This window comes from Cyanistes caeruleus, chromosome 1 (assembly GCF_971803275.1).
Source record: "Cyanistes caeruleus chromosome 1, bCyaCae1.hap1.1, whole genome shotgun sequence".
NCBI lineage: Eukaryota > Metazoa > Chordata > Aves > Passeriformes > Paridae > Cyanistes > Cyanistes caeruleus.
Window position 1 is genome coordinate 8,892,987 of NC_141701.1, and position 20,667 is coordinate 8,913,653.

General features: G+C 38.4%; 2 protein-coding genes and 1 long non-coding RNA gene across 27 annotated transcripts in view; 2 read left to right on the plus strand and 1 right to left on the minus strand.

Moving 5' to 3' along the window:
* The first annotated feature begins 5,301 nt into the window (after positions 1-5,301).
* On the plus strand, positions 5,302-18,572 carry TMEM71 (transmembrane protein 71). Of its 4 annotated transcripts, none has more exons than XM_023921538.2 (10): positions 5,302-5,451; positions 8,528-8,585; positions 10,278-10,487; positions 11,305-11,474; positions 11,977-12,153; positions 12,669-12,744; positions 13,246-13,295; positions 13,484-13,556; positions 14,761-14,783; positions 16,041-18,572. In XM_023921538.2, coding segments are annotated over exons 1-9 (828 nt in total). In that variant the 5' UTR covers positions 5,302-5,438; the 3' UTR covers positions 14,762-14,783; positions 16,041-18,572. The 4 variants fall into 4 exon arrangements, 3 of the variants coding, with proteins under 3 accessions (XP_023777306.2, XP_086734853.1, XP_023777305.2); XM_086878727.1 differs by having other exon boundaries at positions 5,318-5,451; positions 11,347-11,474; XR_015283729.1 differs by lacking the exon at positions 12,669-12,744 and having other exon boundaries at positions 5,318-5,451; positions 16,041-16,796.
* On the minus strand, positions 8,977-20,569 carry LOC111925146 (uncharacterized). 2 transcript variants are annotated; one of them, XR_002862077.2, is made up of 6 exons: positions 20,032-20,521; positions 18,779-19,100; positions 17,957-18,191; positions 15,907-16,092; positions 14,629-14,677; positions 8,977-11,493 (listed from the first exon to the last, which is right to left on the minus strand). It is a non-coding gene; the product is annotated as an uncharacterized LOC111925146 (long non-coding RNA). The 2 variants fall into 2 exon arrangements; XR_002862075.2 differs by lacking the exon at positions 18,779-19,100 and having other exon boundaries at positions 20,032-20,569.
* Positions 19,692-20,667, plus strand: part of DNAAF11 (dynein axonemal assembly factor 11) — a 67,181-nt gene continuing 66,205 nt past the window's right edge. For 11 of the 21 annotated variants that reach the window (XR_015283696.1, XR_015283692.1, XR_015283700.1 and 8 more), the window contains exon 1: positions 20,477-20,639. Coding sequence is in view for 10 of the 21 variants with exons in the window: in XM_023921534.2 (XP_023777302.2) it covers positions 20,630-20,639 (10 nt within the window). In the remaining 11 variants the exon portion in view is untranslated. Of the gene's footprint in view, positions 19,958-20,121; positions 20,640-20,667 lie in introns of those variants that run through there. The other 10 variants (XR_015283709.1, XR_015283714.1, XM_086878655.1 and 7 more) reach the window with 5 other exon arrangements.

Below are 20,667 nucleotides of genomic sequence, written 5' to 3' on the forward strand. Positions count from 1 at the left end.
ACTGAGGCTGCCTGTGCTGTTGCCTCTCCCTAGCCATTGAAGTAGTCTAGGACATCACTTTGGATCTAGCTGGAAATGTGAGCTGGGCATGGGCAAGGCTGGAAAAATTGCAAACAATTGCAGAAAGGCCTGTGGACTCCCAGTATATGCCTCACAAAATTAGACTTTGCTTAAATACTGGTATATACAGGAAGAAGGGGACTCAGTCAATGTCAGACTACAGAGAGACAACTGATAAGGTTGCTCGTAAAGACAGGCATTTTAAAGAACATTATCTCTTCAGTTGTTACTGGTCTTCATTTATGCCTCACTCAGTAGGATTTATTATAGAAATGACCATGAGATCAGAATGATCACTGTTTTGCCACTAGCATTGTTTCAGGAACCAGTTGTACCAACACTTCTCACCTACAGGTTTTCAGTATATATAAAGTATGCTGTGATCCTTTACCATCATATGTTGGCCAAAAACCTTCACTGTACATTGGTACAAGACCCTCTGTGCCATGTAGATCACATCAGGCTGTCACACAGGTTCCCAAGTACAGTGAGCAGCAGTGCATGGCCATTCCAGAGGAATATAAATTTTTACTTTGGGACTCAAAATGTCACAAGAAAACCCCCAACCAAAGATAAAATTTTATGTGTCTAGTTAAAGCACAGAGAAGGTCCCTAAAGCCATGTGTATCTACGTGGTTTGTTCAGCTTTTAACCACCCAGGTGCTTTTAACCATGCAGGTGGTCTGTCCCTCATTAACTACAGTGACATGGGAGACAGAAATATGGGCAACTGAGTCTTCTCCATGCCTTATGGGTTATTCCTGAGTTGGTCACATAGTGATGGATTTTAGCATGGCTTCTTATACCCTTTAGAGCTGAGAGTCAGCAGTGTCCCCACACAGCCCTACCTCCTTTAGTCCCTGTCCTTTCCCTCTCTGTGTGTCCTAAAATGTGTCACGTAGATTTGTGCTGGAAGTGTGATGACCTGTGAGCTTAGGAACCATGGGTGTACACCATGCACACATCACCTCAAACCTGTTCCCATACATTCTCTGCTCAGACCAGTGATCTGTGCATTAATATTTCTATTCTCTGCAAATAAGATGCTGCTGGAGCACGACTGGCCAGCAGCTGACTCTGTCCTGGCTGCCTGTAGTCACAGCAGACACTGCAGTGTGCTGATTCATTAACTTTTGTCATCCTTTATAAAATTGAGTCAAACAGCTTTTAGTATAAGTCTGTGTGTTTGTTGCTTTTTTTTTAGTGTTCCTTCCTCCTTTTTCAGTAATGGTCAGATCTTCTTGTGAGGAAATTTATGAAGAGCTCTAATGAGGACTCACCTGAGTTCTATTAGCAACCTTGACTAAATTCTGCTTTGGTTGATGGATTTGAACATCTTCCTTTTGTTTTCTTTCTCTGATAAAATGGGTTTTAAAGAAGTATTTTCAGATGCAGGGTGGGAGAGTTACAGGTTCTAATGGAAGCACTTCTTGTATTTTTCCCATGTCTATTTTTACTCTGCTCTTCTATCATATCTTCTATCATGATGTGGCATTTTCCCATGTCTACATCAGGTAAAGATACCAAGGAAATTTCTCTATGGAACCATATAATCAAGAAGGATGGAGATACAATGCAGACTGGTCATGGCTTTGTACAAAGAAATATCATTGTCCATCAGTGGCTTACTTGATTTAGATCTTTTTTAAACATTTTTTGTCTATCTGCACTATGTCTATGGTACAATACAGAGGCAGCTGACATAGCATTATTGCAGGTAACCTCTTAAGATCTAAGCAGTATAAGTGTATTAGCAAGCTCAGAGCTAATTCCAAATTTTATGGGTCTATTCACTGTATTCCACCATGCAAACAAGAAATGCCTTTTTTTTCCTGTTTTGAAGGAACAGTTAGGCTAAAATAATGAATTTGGGAGTCAAAAATCAATCCTGGATCTCAAAGTCTCTGATAGAGTGTGATGGGATTTCCATCTGATAGCATTAAAAATGGATTTGTTCCACTTTAAAGCAAATTAATCTTTGTTCAGGCTAATTAATCTTTGTTCATACAGTTGACCTGATCAGGTTATTAAAATCATATATGATGTGACAATTCCGTAACCTGCACTGAAATGCTAACTTAATGCAGGATCAGCCTTTTCTTAAAATTGAAATAAAAGGCCTCGGTTTGTGAGATTTTTTTTTGTTGGTTTTTTTTTCAATTAGCAATCCATCAAATATTGCTAAGTGTTTTTGCTTCATAAAGGCATGCACTTAGCTTAAAATGTTATCATTCACCAAGCTAAATTAAAATTGGTCTTAGTTTGCCCTGCAGCAAGACTGCAGGCAAGGAGGGTTTGAGAGACCTTACTTTTGACCCAGTGAGACTGCTCAGAGATTCTCATGGCCAGCCCTTCCCCTGCTGTATTTTTTAAAAAAATGCAATGAATTTTCAGACCTCTCAGAATTTTTTTTTTTACTTTTGAGTACTATATAAACAATATTGACACAGACCTGTGATACAGGAAAAATGGCCTGATTTGATGGTTGCTGAAGCTGGTGGACAGTTAAAGGTTGTCAGGTTTCCAGAAGGTTCACAGAGAGTTACAGAAGCATCACATTACTCTCAATTACATTCAATCAATAAGCACTCCACTCTCTCCATGATGGCCACTCAATTCATTCTACCAGGAAAATACCCTTCCTGAAAATTGTGTTCAGCATAACTCTGCATCGAGTTGCAGCGGGCCGTTGAGATAGCAAAGTTATGGTGTAATATGTGCTAAAAGCTCATCTGCACACTCACAGAGAAGCTCAGAGGGACAACAGTGTAGGGGGGAGCCCAAAGAATTCCCTGCATCCAGTTGTTCCCATTCCAGGAGCTATCAGCCCATCAAAAGCCTTTCTGATCAGCCAAAGGAGCCTGGGGGCACAAAGGCAGGTGGGAGCCTGAATTAGGGATTTCAGAGGAAGGGAAGCCTTGTCTGCTGGGTCTTTCCCAGGGCTGTTCCAGAAAAGTCTCAGCCCTTGTGGCCATGAAACCCACCCAGATGAGCCAACAGCAGAGCACCTTGGGGCCGGGAGAAGCAGCTGCCTGGGACACATGTGGGCTGGGGTGTCTCTCAGTGGGCTGCTGAGGACCTGGGAACCCCAGCCAGCTGTAGCTGTGTGAGATGGTCTGCATCACCAGCTGGGTTGTGGGGCTGTGGCCCCGAGGACTCCAATATCTGGGTGCATGCAACTGGTGAGACTGGGATCAGGGGCAGCTGTTGGGCAGACAGAGTTCCTGAGCCCAGCTGCTGGAGGGATGTGTACAGATGTGCGTGGACATCTGCACTGTTCAGCCACGGGGGTGAGAAGGATGAAGCTGTTGGTGCAGTGTGTCCCTGTCACCTGTGTTGCCAGCTGTGTGTGTCTGTATAGGTGTGGTTATAAATGCACTCTGTGTGTGTCCCTCTCGGGGGTACCTGCTCAGGCTGGGACCCCAGCCCCACCTCTCTTGGACTGCCAGACCCTGCACAATCTGTTGTATCAAAAGCAGAGTGAGCCTGGGAGAACTGTACAAAAATGGATAGTATTTAGTATTGTAATTTCTAATTTCCTTCCTTTTGTGGGTTGAATGGTAATGTGTGCCACAGGCATAAAACTAATGCAAGTAAGCTTGTTGGTGTAAAATTTTGTAAAATTTGTAAACCTGGTTTGAATTTTTTATTGTTGAGATAGGGCTTGTGGTGGAGTGGGAAATTTGGGAAGTGACAGGGTAAAGGACAAAAAAAAAAGCTGTATATAAACCATTATATATGTGTATATAGTCTAGCATTCACCTATAAAATAGTCACCAATGCATGAAGTTTATGCATCAAAGGCTTGTGGAACAGTGAGTTGCAGATACAAATAGCAGTGATTAAAAAAGAAAACATCTCCAAGCCTGAATATGATATAGACACAATATATTTTAACTATATAGTTATATACATGGAATATCCATGTCCTTCAGAAAAGCAGTTCAAGTTTGGAATTCACTGCTTCCTGTTGAGAAGAATAAGAAACCAAAAAATATAGCAAAGGAGTAAATTTGTGTGTGTACAGAAATTCTTCTGTAGGTGACCTAGTTTTAAAGATCATTGGGAATTTATATTCATTGCCTGTAGAGAGGCAGGGTGGCCAGGGAAATGCTGCTGTGATGAAGCCCATGCATCCATGGAAATAGTGCTGGACTAAATTTCCCCATTGACATAATTCCACTAAATTAAAAGAACTGATGTGAAGATTGACCGTGTCCCTATTTTTATGTTTGAGAAAAAAGATCATAAAATGTTCATTTCAGTTTAACTCACAAACAGGAGGTCTTTTGCAACATCCTAATTGCCTAATTCCTATTTTTGTTTCCTTTTCTGGGAGGTGAGATTTTTATATTCTTTTTATCAGTGGAAGTATTTTTCGTTCTCCAGGGGAAAAAAAACCCCACAAACTATCATCAAATAAATAAAATTTTACTAGATTTATGCTTTCATTTTTTGTCAGTGATACATACAGGCATCAGGAGAGAAAACTACTAGATCATTTTATCTATTTGGAGATGAAGTTTTACCCCCTAAGGCTGTACAATTCAGTGTCAAGCAGCTGATTTATATTACTTTTGTATGTAATAGTTCTGCAGCCAAATCCTTTTGATTGCAGGATATCTTATTCAGGCTCTATTTCTGTTATGTGGATTTGGATTTATTTTTTATACTTTAAGGTGTGATGAATGATGCCTTACACAATATGACACATTTAGCATGCAACAATGAATATGTTTACAAATGGCTTTATTCCTTTCTCCTTTCAATGGAATTTATATTAACATTGATGGCATATATTTGCAATAATGTTTTCAGCTGTGAGATGTAGCTCTGAACTCTCACCAAATGTATCTTCTGTACAACAGTGCTTTTGCAAAATGTATTATTATTTTTTGGTAATTGGATAATTTTCTTACATCAAAGCCTGTCAGGCTCACAAGTATTTCAACAAATGGAATTATTTGTATACACAACTTGAAAGTTTTCTGTGCGAGGTAGAAAAGCAAATCTGAAACAAAACGGTGTCACTGATGAGGAAAGGTTGTGTCTTTGTTCTCTGTGTGATCATTGGAGCGAGATGTTATTTCTAGTGCTTCTTCTCTTTCGCAACAGCCGGCAGGAGCGTTCTGGGCTAATCTTTATCTTCGCTTTGCTCTTCACAACAAATGCTTCTGATGTGAGGCTACTTTACAGGAAGCGTGACCTCACTGGGGCTCTGTGCCGCTGATTGCACGGGCTGTTTTCAAAAGGAAACAGGGGACTTGTCAGAGCAGCCTTTGCGAGGAGCCTGGGCCGGGCTCTCCCGGGAAGCTCCCCAGAACAGCTCCACCAGTCCCGGCTGAGGAAAAGCTCGGCACGCATGTGTTAATTTGGAAATGGATTTCCCAGGTTTGAAGGATTTTAGCCTTGTTTATCTCTTAATATAGTTAGCTGAGGAGTAGCTAAGCTTTGGATTCATTTCTGTGCTGTTCTTCAGGAAGTTTTGCGTTTTTGTGAATGTTGCTACCATTACCTACAGGGAGAAAACAACTTCAAAAACAACCGATATGTTTGAACAAATAAAACTCCCTTTGTAGACACTTGTGTTTGGTAGATACAATAGAATAAAACTGGTTGGCTTGAGTTTCAGCCATTTGAATAGTTAGTGCTATATTTTGGTAGGTACTAATGTAAATATTTAGATTGTATACTGAAGGCATCATTGGCTTAAACACTAATTTGATTTTTGGAGGGCAAGGTAGGTAAAACTGACTGGTTTGGATAGTGACTTTTTGTTTATATTACAACATGAACTTTTGTGTGTTTTGAAATCCAAAGGAGGTTGCTGCCTTAAATTTTTATTTGGATTCTTGACATAAAATGTTGCCTCATTCACCTCAGATTTGTGTTTAGCGAGATTTCATAGAGCTCTTGGCTTTTTCTCATGCCATGGTTTAGACGTGCTGTGTTGATGGCTCATTTCATGGATCACAGATATCACTGCTGCATTGTACAGTGATGGTTGAGAAGCTTTGTTTTGTTATGTCATTACTATAGCTTCTCACGCTATTAATAGCACAGAAATTGGACTGAATATTAAATGAAAGCAGAACACTGTGCAGCATTGTCTGCAACATGAAGTTTCCATGTTTTCTCCATCACTGATTGAATTATTTTCAAGAACTCTCTTCATTATTCATGAGCGAAAAATTTTCACGATCAAGGCCAGCAAAAAAATCTGTTGGGCTGCCTGTTCTATTACTGTTCACAGAAGCTTGATATTATTGATACTTAAAGTAGTTTAAAAGCAAGTTACAACTACTTATTAATTGTTCTTGAAAAGAGGGTAATGCCTTGCCTCACCAGTAGTATATCTGCATGTGTATATTGCTCACTTTCTTTTATAAATAGATGAATATACTCTATTTTATCTTAAATTTTATTTCTCTGGAGGGTGGCAAATAAACATGCTGCAAAGACATACCTTGCAAAGTTATGAGAGAATTCAAATGAGGAACAGAAAGACTGTGGTTTGTCCTGCCACTGTGATCAGTATGTGTCAACATCTTACAGTGAAAACACTACCCCATAGGAAAGCTGCCACTCCTAAAAGTTATTCTTTTTTTAGACATTGCTGCTTTTTATTATCATAAATGAAAGAATTGCGTGCAATACAGCTGTGCTGTGGGTTTCAGTTGCTGGAATGTTTCACTCAGATTATTAAAGAGTTATGATAGGTATAATTGATCCTGACATATACTTCTATATATCCTTTTCAAAAAAATTTGCCGTAGAAACAGTTACTTTTGCCTAAGTGAGAATCCATTATGACTAATAATTTGATCTATATTGCTGATACTATCTTACCCATCCTAATTTTCAAACAAGACAAAATAAAACATGTTTCTGTTTCTTTTTAAACTCTTTTACAGATAATCTATATTCCCTGTTACCCTAGGGTGTGTGAAGCAGTACTTTTCAACATGTATGGAACATCATATGTTGCCTCAACTCCAAGAGCAAATAGATTTGGATACATTTGTCAATTTTAATAAAAATAAACACCTTGTGGAGGGGATTTTTTTTTGACTGATAATACTTAGGATTTTGCTTGTTTTAGTTTTTATCCAAATCTACACACTGCTTGTTGAGTCATCCCTGTATTTTCTTCTAGAGTTTGAATGCATTTCTTGCTTTTGAATGTAAGATATTTTTTTACACATTTAAGAATCGTGATTTTGCCTGAAATAAGAGAAATTATTTCAGGAGGTAGTTGTATGTTAAAAATAGCTCAAATACATGTCAAACTATGAAATACACCACTGGTCCCACTGTTTGTACAACTTGCTCCGTGGTATTCTGACTGATGCTTCTTGATCTCTCTGTACCTTCCTCCATTCTTTCCATTTTCTCCACCTCAAGTTATTTTTGTGGCCATTAGAGCATAATTTGTTCACGGTAAAGTGATTTTTTTTACAAAGGGTAGGAGAAACAGTATGCATGGGACCAGGGTAATAGGACTGATTTGTAAAAAATACCCTGAACATTTTACTTCTTTCACCTTGCCTGGTCCCAAGGGTGAGTCAGACTTCACACCCTGTGAAATGGCTGACAACTGATCTTCCAAGGAGGTTAAACAAGATTACCAAAGTGGAAACCCTGACCTTCATGTCTTTTATTTGCCTCAGCTCATAACTGAACATAAAAATATAAAATTCTCTGAGCCCTATCTCCTCTTGGAGGTGAAGGATGAGCACTTACTAACAGTGTTGTAAGTCTGAAGCTCTAAAGATTCAGGAGAGACAAGGTAATATAGGGAAAGATCATATCTTTTATCTTTTCATGTAATAATAGACATAAATTCTCCCTATGGATAGCCCTTGCTCACGTTTTGTAAGATTGATTCTGTCAGGTGTGGAACATCTAGCAGCCCTTTGCACACTTGAGCAATGGTAATCCAGACAAATCCTATTTCCTTATTCTCCTGCCACAATATTACTGTCAAATATTTGTCACTGTAGCAATCCCTGTGCTGGTTGTGCTATGTCTGCAATTTTCATAAGGAAAATAAAATATAGTGGTAATGGTGGCCTTTCCATTCTTCTCAGTATCTAGTGCTAGTTCAGGTTCTGGCTTTGGCATGAAGCAGATTTCTGGCAAAACACTTTAAAATTACTGCAGTTATTGCATTTGTGTCCATAATTATTTCTCTCAAGTCTGTTATCTGGGCAGAGTAAAAGTATCTGATTTCTGTTGGCTCTGATTCTGTATTGTCCTGGTTGAAATGAGTTTTCTACAAACACTAAGTCTTTCCCTGATTCTTTCATATGTTTTATCCTTTTATATCCTTCATATCCTTTCATATGTTTTAATGAATCCTTTAATTTTCTTTCAATTTTTAGCTTTCTTTATTATCTTTCTGGTATGTACAAGCTGTCAGTGAATATGATAATGATTCCTTCTTATTTCACCTTTGCTTCTGCAGGCTCAACACCACATGATGGAGAGCATAGACACAACCTCTCAAGACATATTTTTCCAAGGTATTAAGGAAAGTTACACTTCCTTAATTTTATTTTTGTTCTGGTGTAGATTTTGTAAAAATCCCCTTTGGGCCACTGAGAACTGTAGTGCTGATAATAATTTAATTACTGCCCAAAATGGAAGTTCAGAAGTACTGCTGTTGAGGTTGGAAACACTGGCTTTGAAATTACAGGGTTTTGGAGTATCTCTCTTCCATCTGCTTTTCCCTACACTGAAATTATGGTATCTCTGTGTGACATGCCATATGGGATAGTTAAATCTCTTACTGAAACACAGGTCAGACACTAAATCAATCCGGTGTCTTCATTTCTTTCCATGACATCACTGCATGGCAAATTGGAACTCATAGGTGTTAAATGGAAAGGTATGTTAAAAACGAGATTCACTTAATAAATTATAAAAAGTTTAATATAAACAAAAAGACAATTAGGAGACAATGGAAATAAAGCAAAGGGTTAAAACAGCCGGGTGCCCTGGCGGGTTGCCAGGAACACACCTGGTATCTCGTGAACACTCTTTTTATCCCCTCCTGCTGTGAGGGTTTGATGCATATTCAAACTTTTTCAAGAAGTATTTAGCATGTCCCCACACTGGTTCCGCCTATTTAGAACATGCTCTGTTTGATTTCTATTTCTGCTGTTCAGCACTATTTTTGGTGGTCATCATTATTCTTGCTGATGAGCATTATTTTGAGTTTGGTTTCCTTCTGCAAATGGTCAGTATTGATAACACTCTGGGCCCCTCATCCTTCCTTTGAGAGCAGCTGGGCTTCACATCTTCTCCTGATAACAGCTTGGGCCCCACTGTCTTTGCCCTCTGGGGTCTCCTTGCTTGTACTTAGGAGATTCCTTTAAGCTTAAAACTTCTTAGCAAGAAAAAAAGTACATACATAGCCAAAAAGTATTTAACATATAATATTCATCTTAATACTTGTGAAAGCCAATATCACAATACAGATTTATAACAGGTATAACCATAAATTAAATTTTAGTCAAACTAAGTACAATGTCTACAACTTTTAGATCCTTTCACCTCTCACTTCTCACTACTATTTTAGTCTTTAGTCACTACTCACTTCTATTTTAAACACCAGAGAGTATAGTTTTCTGTGCTGTATTTCATTCCAAAGTCAATTGTGTTTCAGTCCTGGATGCAGCTATCACAATATCTGGGCTTTATCCCATTTTGTTCCAGCTGCATGGCATTCTAGGATTTGTGAGAGTTAAAAGTCATGTATCCTTAAATCTTCACTAAATATGGCCAGATTATAAAAAAGCAAGTAAATCCTGCCTGGCTCAGGGGCACCCAGTTTGTGCCATGTAGAGGAATTCAGAAAAGCCAAATACTGGAATGCCTCTGATGGCTCCAGGTCGGGGTAGGTCTGGCAGGACTCCTTGGCCAAGAACACTGCCACGGAAACACACCGAGCACTTCTGAGCTCAAGCTGGCTCCATGCTTCAGGAAATGCTCCCCTGGCATGTATCCCTCCTGTAATCTGAAGCTCTGGAACATGTGATGCACACGTCAGCTGGCTGAAACCCCCTGGTAAAGAGCAATATCATCACATCCATGTATTTAAATCTATGTCATTACCAGTCCCCATCAGCTGGGAATGGAAATTCATTACTATTAAATTGTGAATTTGCTCTGTCCAGACCTCTAAATTAGAGGCTTTCATTTCTACTTTTCAGCTGTACTTGTGCTTTTTTGGATGACGATCCTGCCTATGAGTGCTCCACAAATCCTCTGACAGGCTCCCTTCCTACATGCCGCCGCAGCCCTCGACTGCTTTCTAATGGTTATTATGTTTTGACAGAAGACAGTTTTGTTTCTGATGAAGAGGGCAACATAACACTGACAGCATCCCACACAAGTGTTACATATAAAGAGAATTTAGTTCGGTAAGTGAACTATATGTACATTTTAATCCATGTTGGCGATTGCCTCCACATCTCTGGCCTTATCTGGAGGTGTCTTTGTGTCTGTCTACATATTGCTTGGCATAAGACCAGCATTACTTCTGAATGGGAACATCTCAATTGCTTTAGAGAGTGCATTGAATGAAATAACCTGATTTTCAGTCACATCTTACTACCCAAAAACTCCTTAGTGCACAGTTGTTGCTATAATTGAAGTTGTGTCCAATAAAGGAAAAGGAGAGAGCTACAGCTCATTTTGCCAATGGGGTGGGTGTTACTCTGATAAGGACTAAGAAAAAAGTATAAATATAAATATCTTTGTCTAAAACACACACACACACACACATACATATATATAAATAAAAAAGGTCCAGTCCTGGAATTCTCACTCAAAGAAAATCATCAATTGATTCAGAAGGACGGTTTAGGAAGGTATATAAAATGTAGTTCAAAAAACTTGGAATTCAATGGATTCAGACTACCTCAAACAGGATATGGTAGGATGGCAATCACAGGTAGCATGAGACACAGCACTATCAGAGACCAGTAGCTGTGATATCATTTGGTACCACAGTATCCAGAATCACAACAGCATGATCAGCCCTGCTGTTAATACATTCCCTGGCATATTGTGGTATGCAGCAGCCATTCCTGGTGACATGCCCAGAGTTAAAAACTGGGCTGGAAGCAGCACCCAAAACCTGGTTCTTTCATGTCATTCCTGCAAGCTTTAGAGCTCTGTCCCTGCTCAGCAAGAATAATTAGCTCTATTCCTTGGCAACACATCTTTTCTTTCTAGTATATTCAGGCGAAGGAAGAAAATCCGTCGCTCTCTTGACAGCTTGTTCAATCTCAGTGCCTCCAGCTCATGGCTCAGCTCCACCATTCCCAGCAGGATGGATTTCTCCCTTGTAGAGGATCCTTGGCCTGATGGATGCAGTAAACTAGAAGCCAGTCACAGTGATAGTGGTAAGCCCTGATCAGGTACCTGGTAATCAAGATACAACATTGCAGTCTATGTTTAGTGCGTATTTGAGTATCTCTTTCTGGAAATTTTGTAGGTGTTAGCCAAGGTGTGCAAGTAAAGGATAGAATGAACTACAGAATTCTAAGGGACAAATAGAGCTCCTGGCATTAAAACTGAGTATGAATCCACAAAGACCTCTGTGCCAAAAAGTCATTTTTTGACTGAATTTGAATGCAAAGTCATCACCAGGAATGTTTATTCTGGTGTGATTAATACCTGGCACTGTCTGCTTTCACCTGGCTCCTTCAATAACTTCATCTGTTATGCTCTATGCAGTTTTGTCTTTACTCTGCATATTTTCTCCTGCATTTGAACCCACCAATTCCCTACCTCTAACAATTTGGAAACTCTCCTGTGATTCAGTAATTAATTCCTAAATTCATTAATACAAAGTCTCAGAGCTCTTCTTTTGTGCAATCTCAGTTTTATATGCATTTCTTGTAGGTGATTCAGACTTTTCTTCTGAATGTAATAACCATGTGTCACAAAGGCAAATTCCAGCACCTAATGGATCATTTCTCACCAAAGATGATGAGTTTCTTCATTTTGAGGAACCATTTTGTGCTTCAAAACCCTGCTCTTTTACGATAAATGCAAATGAAGAGACCTGGAGCAATGCAGGTATGTTATGTTCTTATTCTGGCACACCTCATTTTTAGAGTGAAGTGAAAATACATTAAAAATATAGATCTGGTCCCTTGTAGAATAGAATTTATTTACTAAAACATGTATTTTAAATGAAAGATTAAAAATAAAATCACAAAATTGGTATTTAGTTGATTACTACCCCCTGCTCACATCTTTCCCTCATCCATTTTTCAGAAAAAAAAAAGAGGAGTGAAGAGGAAAATGGAGGAAAGGGCATGGGAGCAAAAATTGAAACAGGCAATTATGCAGAAAGGCTTGTTTTCTGAGAGCATGGAGGGCACAGTGTTTCTGTAGTTGTGGGGGAAAAAGACTCCTGAGAGACACCCAGAGAATGAAAATTAGGTTTCTGCTTTGAATCACTCCAGGCGAGTTCTCTTTCAAAGCAACCAAAGAGACTGGTCTCACAGGCTGAAGGTAGCCTTTGCAAACACCTCCTGTCATATATTTACTTTCATTAAAACCCATTATTTTCCTGATTTTTATTTTAGAATCCAGGACAGTGCAAAATGTCATTTCTCAGATGGTTGCACTGATCATGTGCTTAATCATTTCAGTATGTACAAGGTAATTTTTATTTCTTTTATTTTCTGTTTCTGACATGAGTGCTTGCTTCATTTCAACTGGTGAATAAAACTTCAATTAAGGGTCATATTTTCAAAATTATATGTATCTTATTGTGAAAATATATTTTCACATGATAGTTGATGCAGGAAAATACCTAAGCTACATAGATATGCACAAAAATAAGAAATATGCATGCAGATATGAAAGCTACTTTGCCAAGTCTGCTTTGACAGGAGTTTTGGCAGGCTGAGAAGAATCAGAATGGATACATGTCTTTCTAAGTGGGTTTTTCTTGCAGTCTGAATGTTGAGGTCTTTCTTTCCAGGAGATTATCTTCAATAGTTTACGTAATCTGGTTTCAAATTACAGTTCACCTACCAGAGTTCAGAGGGTTCATCTGCAAGAACCCCTCCTCCTCCTCCTACCCAGGCTTCACCTCTTTTAACCCAATATGCATTCTTTGGCTTTTTTTAACCTTTCTGGGTATTGTTCTGTTCTCAGATATTTTCTGGGAGGACTGTCTGCCACTTTGTTGCTGATCATTTTAGTTTGTAAGTACAGAATTTCTTTATTGCCAATATATGTTGGGTTTTTTTTACTAAGTCACATCTGAGGACCAAATTCTATCTTTGGATGTATATCCATGGGTCTTATTGATCCTAATAAGAGCAGCATATGGTCATATGGGGATAAATGCAACCTTCAATCCATTACAGCATTTTGCATTTTAATTTCACAGTTCTTTTGTCCCAAGATGCTTCTGTGTCAACTTTCTTCACTCTCGATGCATTTTTCAAAACAACTAAGTTTTGGTAAGTGGTTCCAGTGTCAAGTGATGAATAGAGGAATTTAGAAATTTTATATTAAGAAGGGAAAGGAGATTCCTGCTGTTGTTTTCATGTCAGAAGATAGAAGGTAGGATCTGAAGTTGCTGCCAGAGTACTTGACTTCAATATTTCCAGTACTGAAGTACTTAAGTCCATATTTCCAGTTACTGATTTGTATTTGCAGAAACTTTCTGTTCGTTCTTAAACCTGCCTTTGCATAAATGTGCAATAAATGTTGTACCAGAAAAGGGAGGTAAACCTAATATACCAGAACATGATGCAGACACAGACCAAGCAGTGTAATTTATGATTCCAGAGGTCACTTTCAAGCCTTGCTCTGAAGTCCACTCCCAGGACATCAGACCTAGCCTTTTCTTTTTAACTGGAAAAAATAAAACCACCTAATTATGATGCTCACCACATCATCACCTTCCAGGGACTGCAGAATTGATATCATTTGACCTCTCTAACCCAGGGTGGCATTAGCTCACACATAGAACTTCATGCTGAAAGCAAGTATGGATTTATGAATTACCATTCCTTCACCTTTTTTGCACCACCAGAATTGTAAATGTCTAAAATACAAAATGCTTCTAAGACTTAAAAGTTTGTGCTTATCTGAATTGTTATGGGGTGAAAGTGAAGCTCAAGAGGATTTTTTTTTTATTTCTGAAGCTATCAGGGTCTGGGAGATCAGTGTATGCCAAAGGCACCAAGACAATCTGTCAGATCAGCCTTTGAACTGGGTACATTGGAAGTCAGAAACAGCAAGGCACAACTTGGATAGCCCTAGTGCAACGACAGTCCCACCTTTTGAGGGATGATGCATCAGTTTGTTGCTATGTCTCTAGTCCCTAAAACTTTGGTTTTACCAAAGCCACCAGGTCAGGACCAGTGTGTTGCAAGCACATGCCCCAAAGTGCTGCTTTCCCTCTTCCTGAATAGATTAGCCCTGAGTCATAAGGAAGCTGTTCTTCACAAAACACATTCTGAGAGCTTTTCAGCAGCAGGTATACAGAGAATGCCTCTTTTATGCCCATCACAAGTGAGAAGTTACCTGCTCAAACAAGTAGTCCTGCAGCTTAGCTGAATTTGTCAAACAGGACCTACGGATAACATAAAATGATTATAAGAAACTGTGATTTAAATCAAGACATACAAAAATGTATTATTTTTTTTTTCCCCACAGAAAACAATAATAAAGAACAATTGGTGAGTACATATTTATGTTTAGAAAGAATTCCATATTTTTGGGGATGAGTCCTATTATAGAATAGGATTCTATAGGGTTCAAATATCCTAGAAAGGTTCCATGGACTTTCCATTAAAAGAAGGTTTAACTGCAGGACCCTTGCCAGTTTTCACTGCAAATTACTCCAATTTGATGTCTATAACTCATTTTTTACTGCATTTGCATTATATATTTTCTTTCTCTTGTCTGGCAGCAGTGTCTAAATAGTGTAAGCTGTTAACAATTGCTGTGCTTCAGCCCAGAGAAAACATATTTTCCAGTAACAAGCAAAACAAGTCTTCCTTATCCCAAGTGTGAACTGAACAGCAGGACCAGGTGCTGTGCTGCTCTGAGTTGGTCGCATTCCACTGAAGCAGTGAAGCAGCATCAACATGAATTGGTCCAGAATATCAGAAAAACACTTAGATATGCTTCTATTCCCTATTCTTTTTCATTCAAGCCTCATCCTCACACTCCAATTTCTGTTTATCAAGCATTTCTAAGCCTCACTGAAGCTCAAACTCTTAAAACAAGAGCACTGATTTATTTGTAATTGGAGTTCATCATGCCTGTCCTGGCTTTGTTATTTCCTTTATGTCTCCACTTTGTACAGTTAAAAATGAAAAGAAAAGGAGGAACCAAGTGGAGCAGTGCCCAGTTTGTGTTCCTTATAGTGTGGATAGAACAGCTTCTTTAGCAGTTTCCTGGTTGAGTGCAGTTCAGCTTCTGAGATCTAAAAGCATGTGCACAGCTTCAGACACAACCTGGAAAACCTTTCTTTCCACTCTTAAAGGAGGGTGTTAATCCTGAGAACAAAGCATTTTAGAAAGGAGTGCAGTCATTTGATCACTTTGCCTATGGTGACAAAATGTCCTACTCACAGCATGCCAAGCTGGGGGTGCCACACCTTGCACTTCAAGTCAGTAGAACTGTTTATGTAAGGGCTGAAACATCAGAGCTTGAAAGCTCACTGGCTTTGAAAGCCACCATCAATGTTAACCAAAGCAGGTACAACAGGATGGAGTAGAGAACTGGGCACTTGTTGCATGGCAGGACTAAACTAAACACAGATTGACACAGGTTAAGACAAGGGCAAGACAGGACCTTCCACAGTTCAAAACTTGCTCATCTCTTGCACTTCATAAAAATTTAAAAGCAGACTTGTTACTTCTGTGCATTTTCAAATGAGTTCAATAATAGTTTTCATTTTTCCTCCTCCTCAAATTTATTTTCATCAGCTCTTCAGCATAGAATTCCTGGATACCTCCTTATGGCTGTGGATACATGTTCCTGTGAGAAAAAAAAAACCCAACAGATTTTGATAGTATTCTTCCTCTAAAACACAATTAATTTTACGTTTATTTTTCTTCTGGTCAAACATGAGTGAAGCCTTAGCTCTTGATGACTACCTGAAAGAAATCATGCAAAAAAGTGTTGCACCTGTAGTATCTTGTCTCAATAATAAAAAATGTTTTGTAATTCCTGTGAAATATTTTTTAAATAAAAACAATGCTATCCCATATTTTATATATTAATTTCTTGTTATCATGCTATCCAATATAGTGGATTTGGATAGTGGCTTAGTATATGTGCTATGATATATTATGTAATTAAAACAGTATTTATAATACTCATCTCATATTTACTTACAGTTAATGCACTTGAATAATACTGTAAGTATTAAATAATTCCTCTTTATTTAAAGCACAAAGACAACTGAGAGCAAATAGCAATAGGTAAAACATGTAAATAGTTTGTTATCTATTTTATGACTATCATAAAAGGTCCATTACTAAAATCACTTTTAAAACTAAAGGATTATAAAGATCTTTAGTATTTAAATAATCTCTTGAAATAATAATCTGTAAAGTTAAATCCCATTCTGAGAGAAAAGTCTAAGACCACAATTACCTGCAGTTAACAAAGCAATTATGCTGAAAACTAGAAGAGTTCACTTTAAACTCGTTAGTTCACTGTAAACTATCAAAGAAAAATCTGATTGAGATTGAAAAAAAAAAAGGTCTACAATAAATTCCTATAATCTGTCTATTAATAAATATAAACTGTAAATTGGAATTGTTCTAAGCTGGAGAGAGGGAACTCCTGAGACAATTTCTCAATTGTTCAAGGAGTTCTAGGGCTAAAAATAAAATGCTCAGGATGTTAAGATCTGCCTTCCCTGGTATTCACTGATGTTGAATTAACAAAGTTCTAGTCAATTATCAGACTGATTGGCTTTGGCAGTTCCCTTCCATATATTCCTGTGGACATAAAAACATGCCTCATCTTTTTTCTCTGAAAAGAGGCACAATCATATATTTCTTCCTGTTGGATGAAAAATTGAAGCCAGGATTTTTCTGATGTAAAACTGAAAAAAATTTCCAACCTAAATGTGTAAATTCAGAGGTAATGAGTATTTGCAATTTCTATTAACTACACTATCAAGCCTAGGATAACTGTGGAATATAATCCTCTCACAGTAAAACCACTTATTGATTAGTGATTAACTGACACATATACAGACAGAGAAAAGAACTAGAATTTTATGGGTTTTTTGTCTCCAGTAATTAAATGTTTATTCCCCTTTCATATAGCACCTTATTTACAGAAAGAAAATCAAATAGAAGTGCTGTGATGTAGATTTATAAACCCTTGTGTATTTTTTCATACAATTTATTGTTTTTTTTAATAGATATGATCTTTATAATTACACCTTGTCCTATATTCTCTTACTTCAGATGTGTTCAGCTGAATTTCAGAGTCATTCCTGAGAATATGTCATGTAGTGCTTTATAGGGGAAATGTTCATGTGGAAGATGGTAATATTGGTGCCATTACTTAATTTTAAATGTTCCTGGTCTGTGAACAAGTCTGGTTTGTAGTTATCCTGAAAGCATTACTCATAGAAGCCAAAGCATAGAAAGATTAACATCTTTAATTTAAGTTATATGGAATAAACAACACGGTACGGAATACAGGTCGTGACCACGTAGTCCAGTTCTGCAAAATCTGCTTTTTGATGTATATTTTTATGAATTGTTTGCACTATTTTATAAAAATCTTTGCATGTTTTATATACACTGAACAAAACAGTTACTTCTTTTATATTGTTTACTTTTTTGCTGTTTCTCATGCTGGTTTTTTTTCCCCCTACCTTTGGCATTTCCATTCCAGTAAAGTTGTTCCTGTTCTCATTTGTTCTTGTATTTGAGAATGTTTTTAAGTAATGAAGATTATTATTATTATTATGAGAAATTGCATGTATTTCAGTGAATACTTGTTATTTGTGAGTTCATGTCCTGCCCTGCAGATTCTGTGCTCCTTGAGGGAGGGATTTTGGTACTTTAGTGCAAACATAAAGCCTTGTTTTGTACTGGTGACTACATTACCTAGAACTATAGAAAAATAAAATAAAAATAATATTTGAAAAAAACAGTAATTCAATAGGTAATAAATAAAAATACATAGGTTTAAATTCTCAGTGGGTATCAATCAGCTGAGACTCTAAGCTGCAGCATTTCAACAGCTTTGTACATGAATCTCAATTTTCTGGGGTTGGAGCACCTTACATGAGTGTATTTATGGACAAAGTCAAAATGTTCAAAGTTCCTCTGTATTAATAATATTATAATTGCTATAAATGCTAGCACTGTAATAATAATGCTATGAAGCTTATTTTTGTCGTTACATAGAAATACATATTGCATTGTTTTACACATGTAACAAAGTTGTAATGTATTAAAGCAGTAAACTCAATTTCTTCAGGAAAAGTATGCCAGAGGCGACGTTTTCTTCCTTCTCATCTCCACTGTACTGTTTGTAATTTGGTTCTTTACATTATCTCTGGCATATACATTGCTTCATGCCAGCATTTCAGGCTTGTGCTGCTGAAAGCTCTTGGTACATAATTTAAACAAAAAACCCCCAACAAAACTACATGAAAATAAAGAACACAGCAAATAACATGCTTCAGCACCTAGCTTTGCCCTGCGTGTGCCAGACCACCAGGTGAGGACCAGTGCGTTGCAAACACATACTCCAAAGTGCTGCTTACTGTCTTCCTGAATAATTTAGCCCTGAGTCATAAACAAAACTGTTCTTCACAAGAGAAAAACAGACACCCTGCGAGCTTTTCAGTCACTGGTGTACAGAATTCTTCTTTTGGGCCATCGCAAGTGAGAAGTTACTTGCTTGAAGAAGTAGTCCTGCAGTTTAACTAGATTTGTCAAACAGGACCTACATACAAATTGTGGCTTAACTCAGGACATAGAGATACAAGGGTTGGGAGTGAAGTTGAGCTGGGGAGAAGGGAGAAATAAAAGGAGGGTGGAATTAGATTTGTCATTATGTTTCTCTATCCTATGCTGTTTAATTGGCAAAAAGTTAAATTAATTTCCCCAGATTGAACCAGTTTTGCCCATGATGGTAATGGCTGTTTGACATTCCTGCCCTTAGCTCAATCCATGAGCTTCCTATCATATTTTCTCCCCATCTTCTTTTGAGGCTGGGAAGTGAGAAAAAAAAAAAGCTGGTGGGCACCTGGCAACCTACCAAGTCAGCCCACTCACTTTAATATTTGGTAATTTAATTAATTGCAGATTTTATATTCCTTTCTTCAGAACTATAATCTAGGATATCTGAAAAAGGGATGAATACTCTCACCCCTTGACTTCAGTTTAACCAAATAACATAGGCATTTCAATGTAACACAATGTAAATACAGGGTTTAAAATACTGAACACAGCAAAACCAAGATTTTTTTCCTTGTTTAAAATACTTTGATTGTGAATTCTGCTTCCAAGTGAAAAATTAATATTACGAGCAAAAAAGTCATTATTTGAAGAGACCTGCAATTTGATATAAATGTGTAGGTAGGAGGATTAGTGGCCCTTCTTTAATGTCTGTGACTATGTGCTGGGGCCATGGGCCACAACTAAGCAGCTCTGTAAATCTCGCTGTCCTGGAGTTGTTACTTATTCAGTCAGATACACCAGGACAAATACTGTAAAGTGTATAAAACACCTCTGTTCCTTTGTGTCTCATCATCTCCACAAATCCCAGGAGTCCTAACTCAATGACACCTTCATACTCCTCTGATCTGCAATACAGATAGAAAGGTGCAGAGTGGCTTTGGAGAGTTGCATTTACATCAGAGGTAAATGGCTAAAGAAATGAATTTGATTATTGTAAAAATTCCTACTCCCTTATTTAAATTTATAAGTGAATTACCTATTAGTAGAAGATGACCTTCAGGTTTGATCAGACCTTTAGGTTAATTAAGATGGGTAGGAACTACAGACTGACTTTCCTGATGTTCCCACTTCAATCTGATGCCAATCATGACTCAGAATTGGAACACACTGCTCAGGGAAGTGATGGAATCATCATCCCTAGAAAAATTAGAGGTGTAGGCCTGGCACTGGGGGACACGGTTTAGTGGTGACTTGGCAGTGTTGGATTAACGGGTGGACTTCACGATCTTACAGATCTTTTCCAGCCTAAACTGTTCTGTGATTCTAAAATTGTACAAGGCTGTGACTCGCTGGAACAGGCTGCTTTCACAAACAACGGAAAACAAGCTCTCAGCCTAAAATGTGTGAGGCAAGCTAGCTGACGGATATGCCGGGGGAGGACAGAAGCGTCACTCAAAGGCCGAGACGCGAGATTTCCGCCTGAGGAAAAGCCATTTGATCTCTGCCCGCCGAGGGAAGGCAGGGCCGGGCCGGCGCAGCTCGGGCCCGGTTACGGCCAGGCCGCGGCGCCGCCCTCAGCGCCGGCCGCGCCGTTGCTGTGGCAGCGCTGGAATGGCGGCGGCGCCTGAGGGGCCATGGTGCACAGTGAGTGTCGGGGAGCGCCTGCCCTCCT

What these genes read in the sequence shown, in the direction of transcription:
- TMEM71 (XM_023921537.2), top strand. An exon ending in TCAAGACATATTTTTCCAAG is followed by an intron (nt 8,586 to 10,277) that starts GTATTAAGGAAA and finishes TCTACTTTTCAG; the next exon opens with CTGTACTTGTGCTTTTTTGG. An exon ending in AGCCAGTCACAGTGATAGTG is followed by an intron (nt 11,475 to 11,976) that starts GTAAGCCCTGAT and finishes CATTTCTTGTAG; the next exon opens with GTGATTCAGACTTTTCTTCT.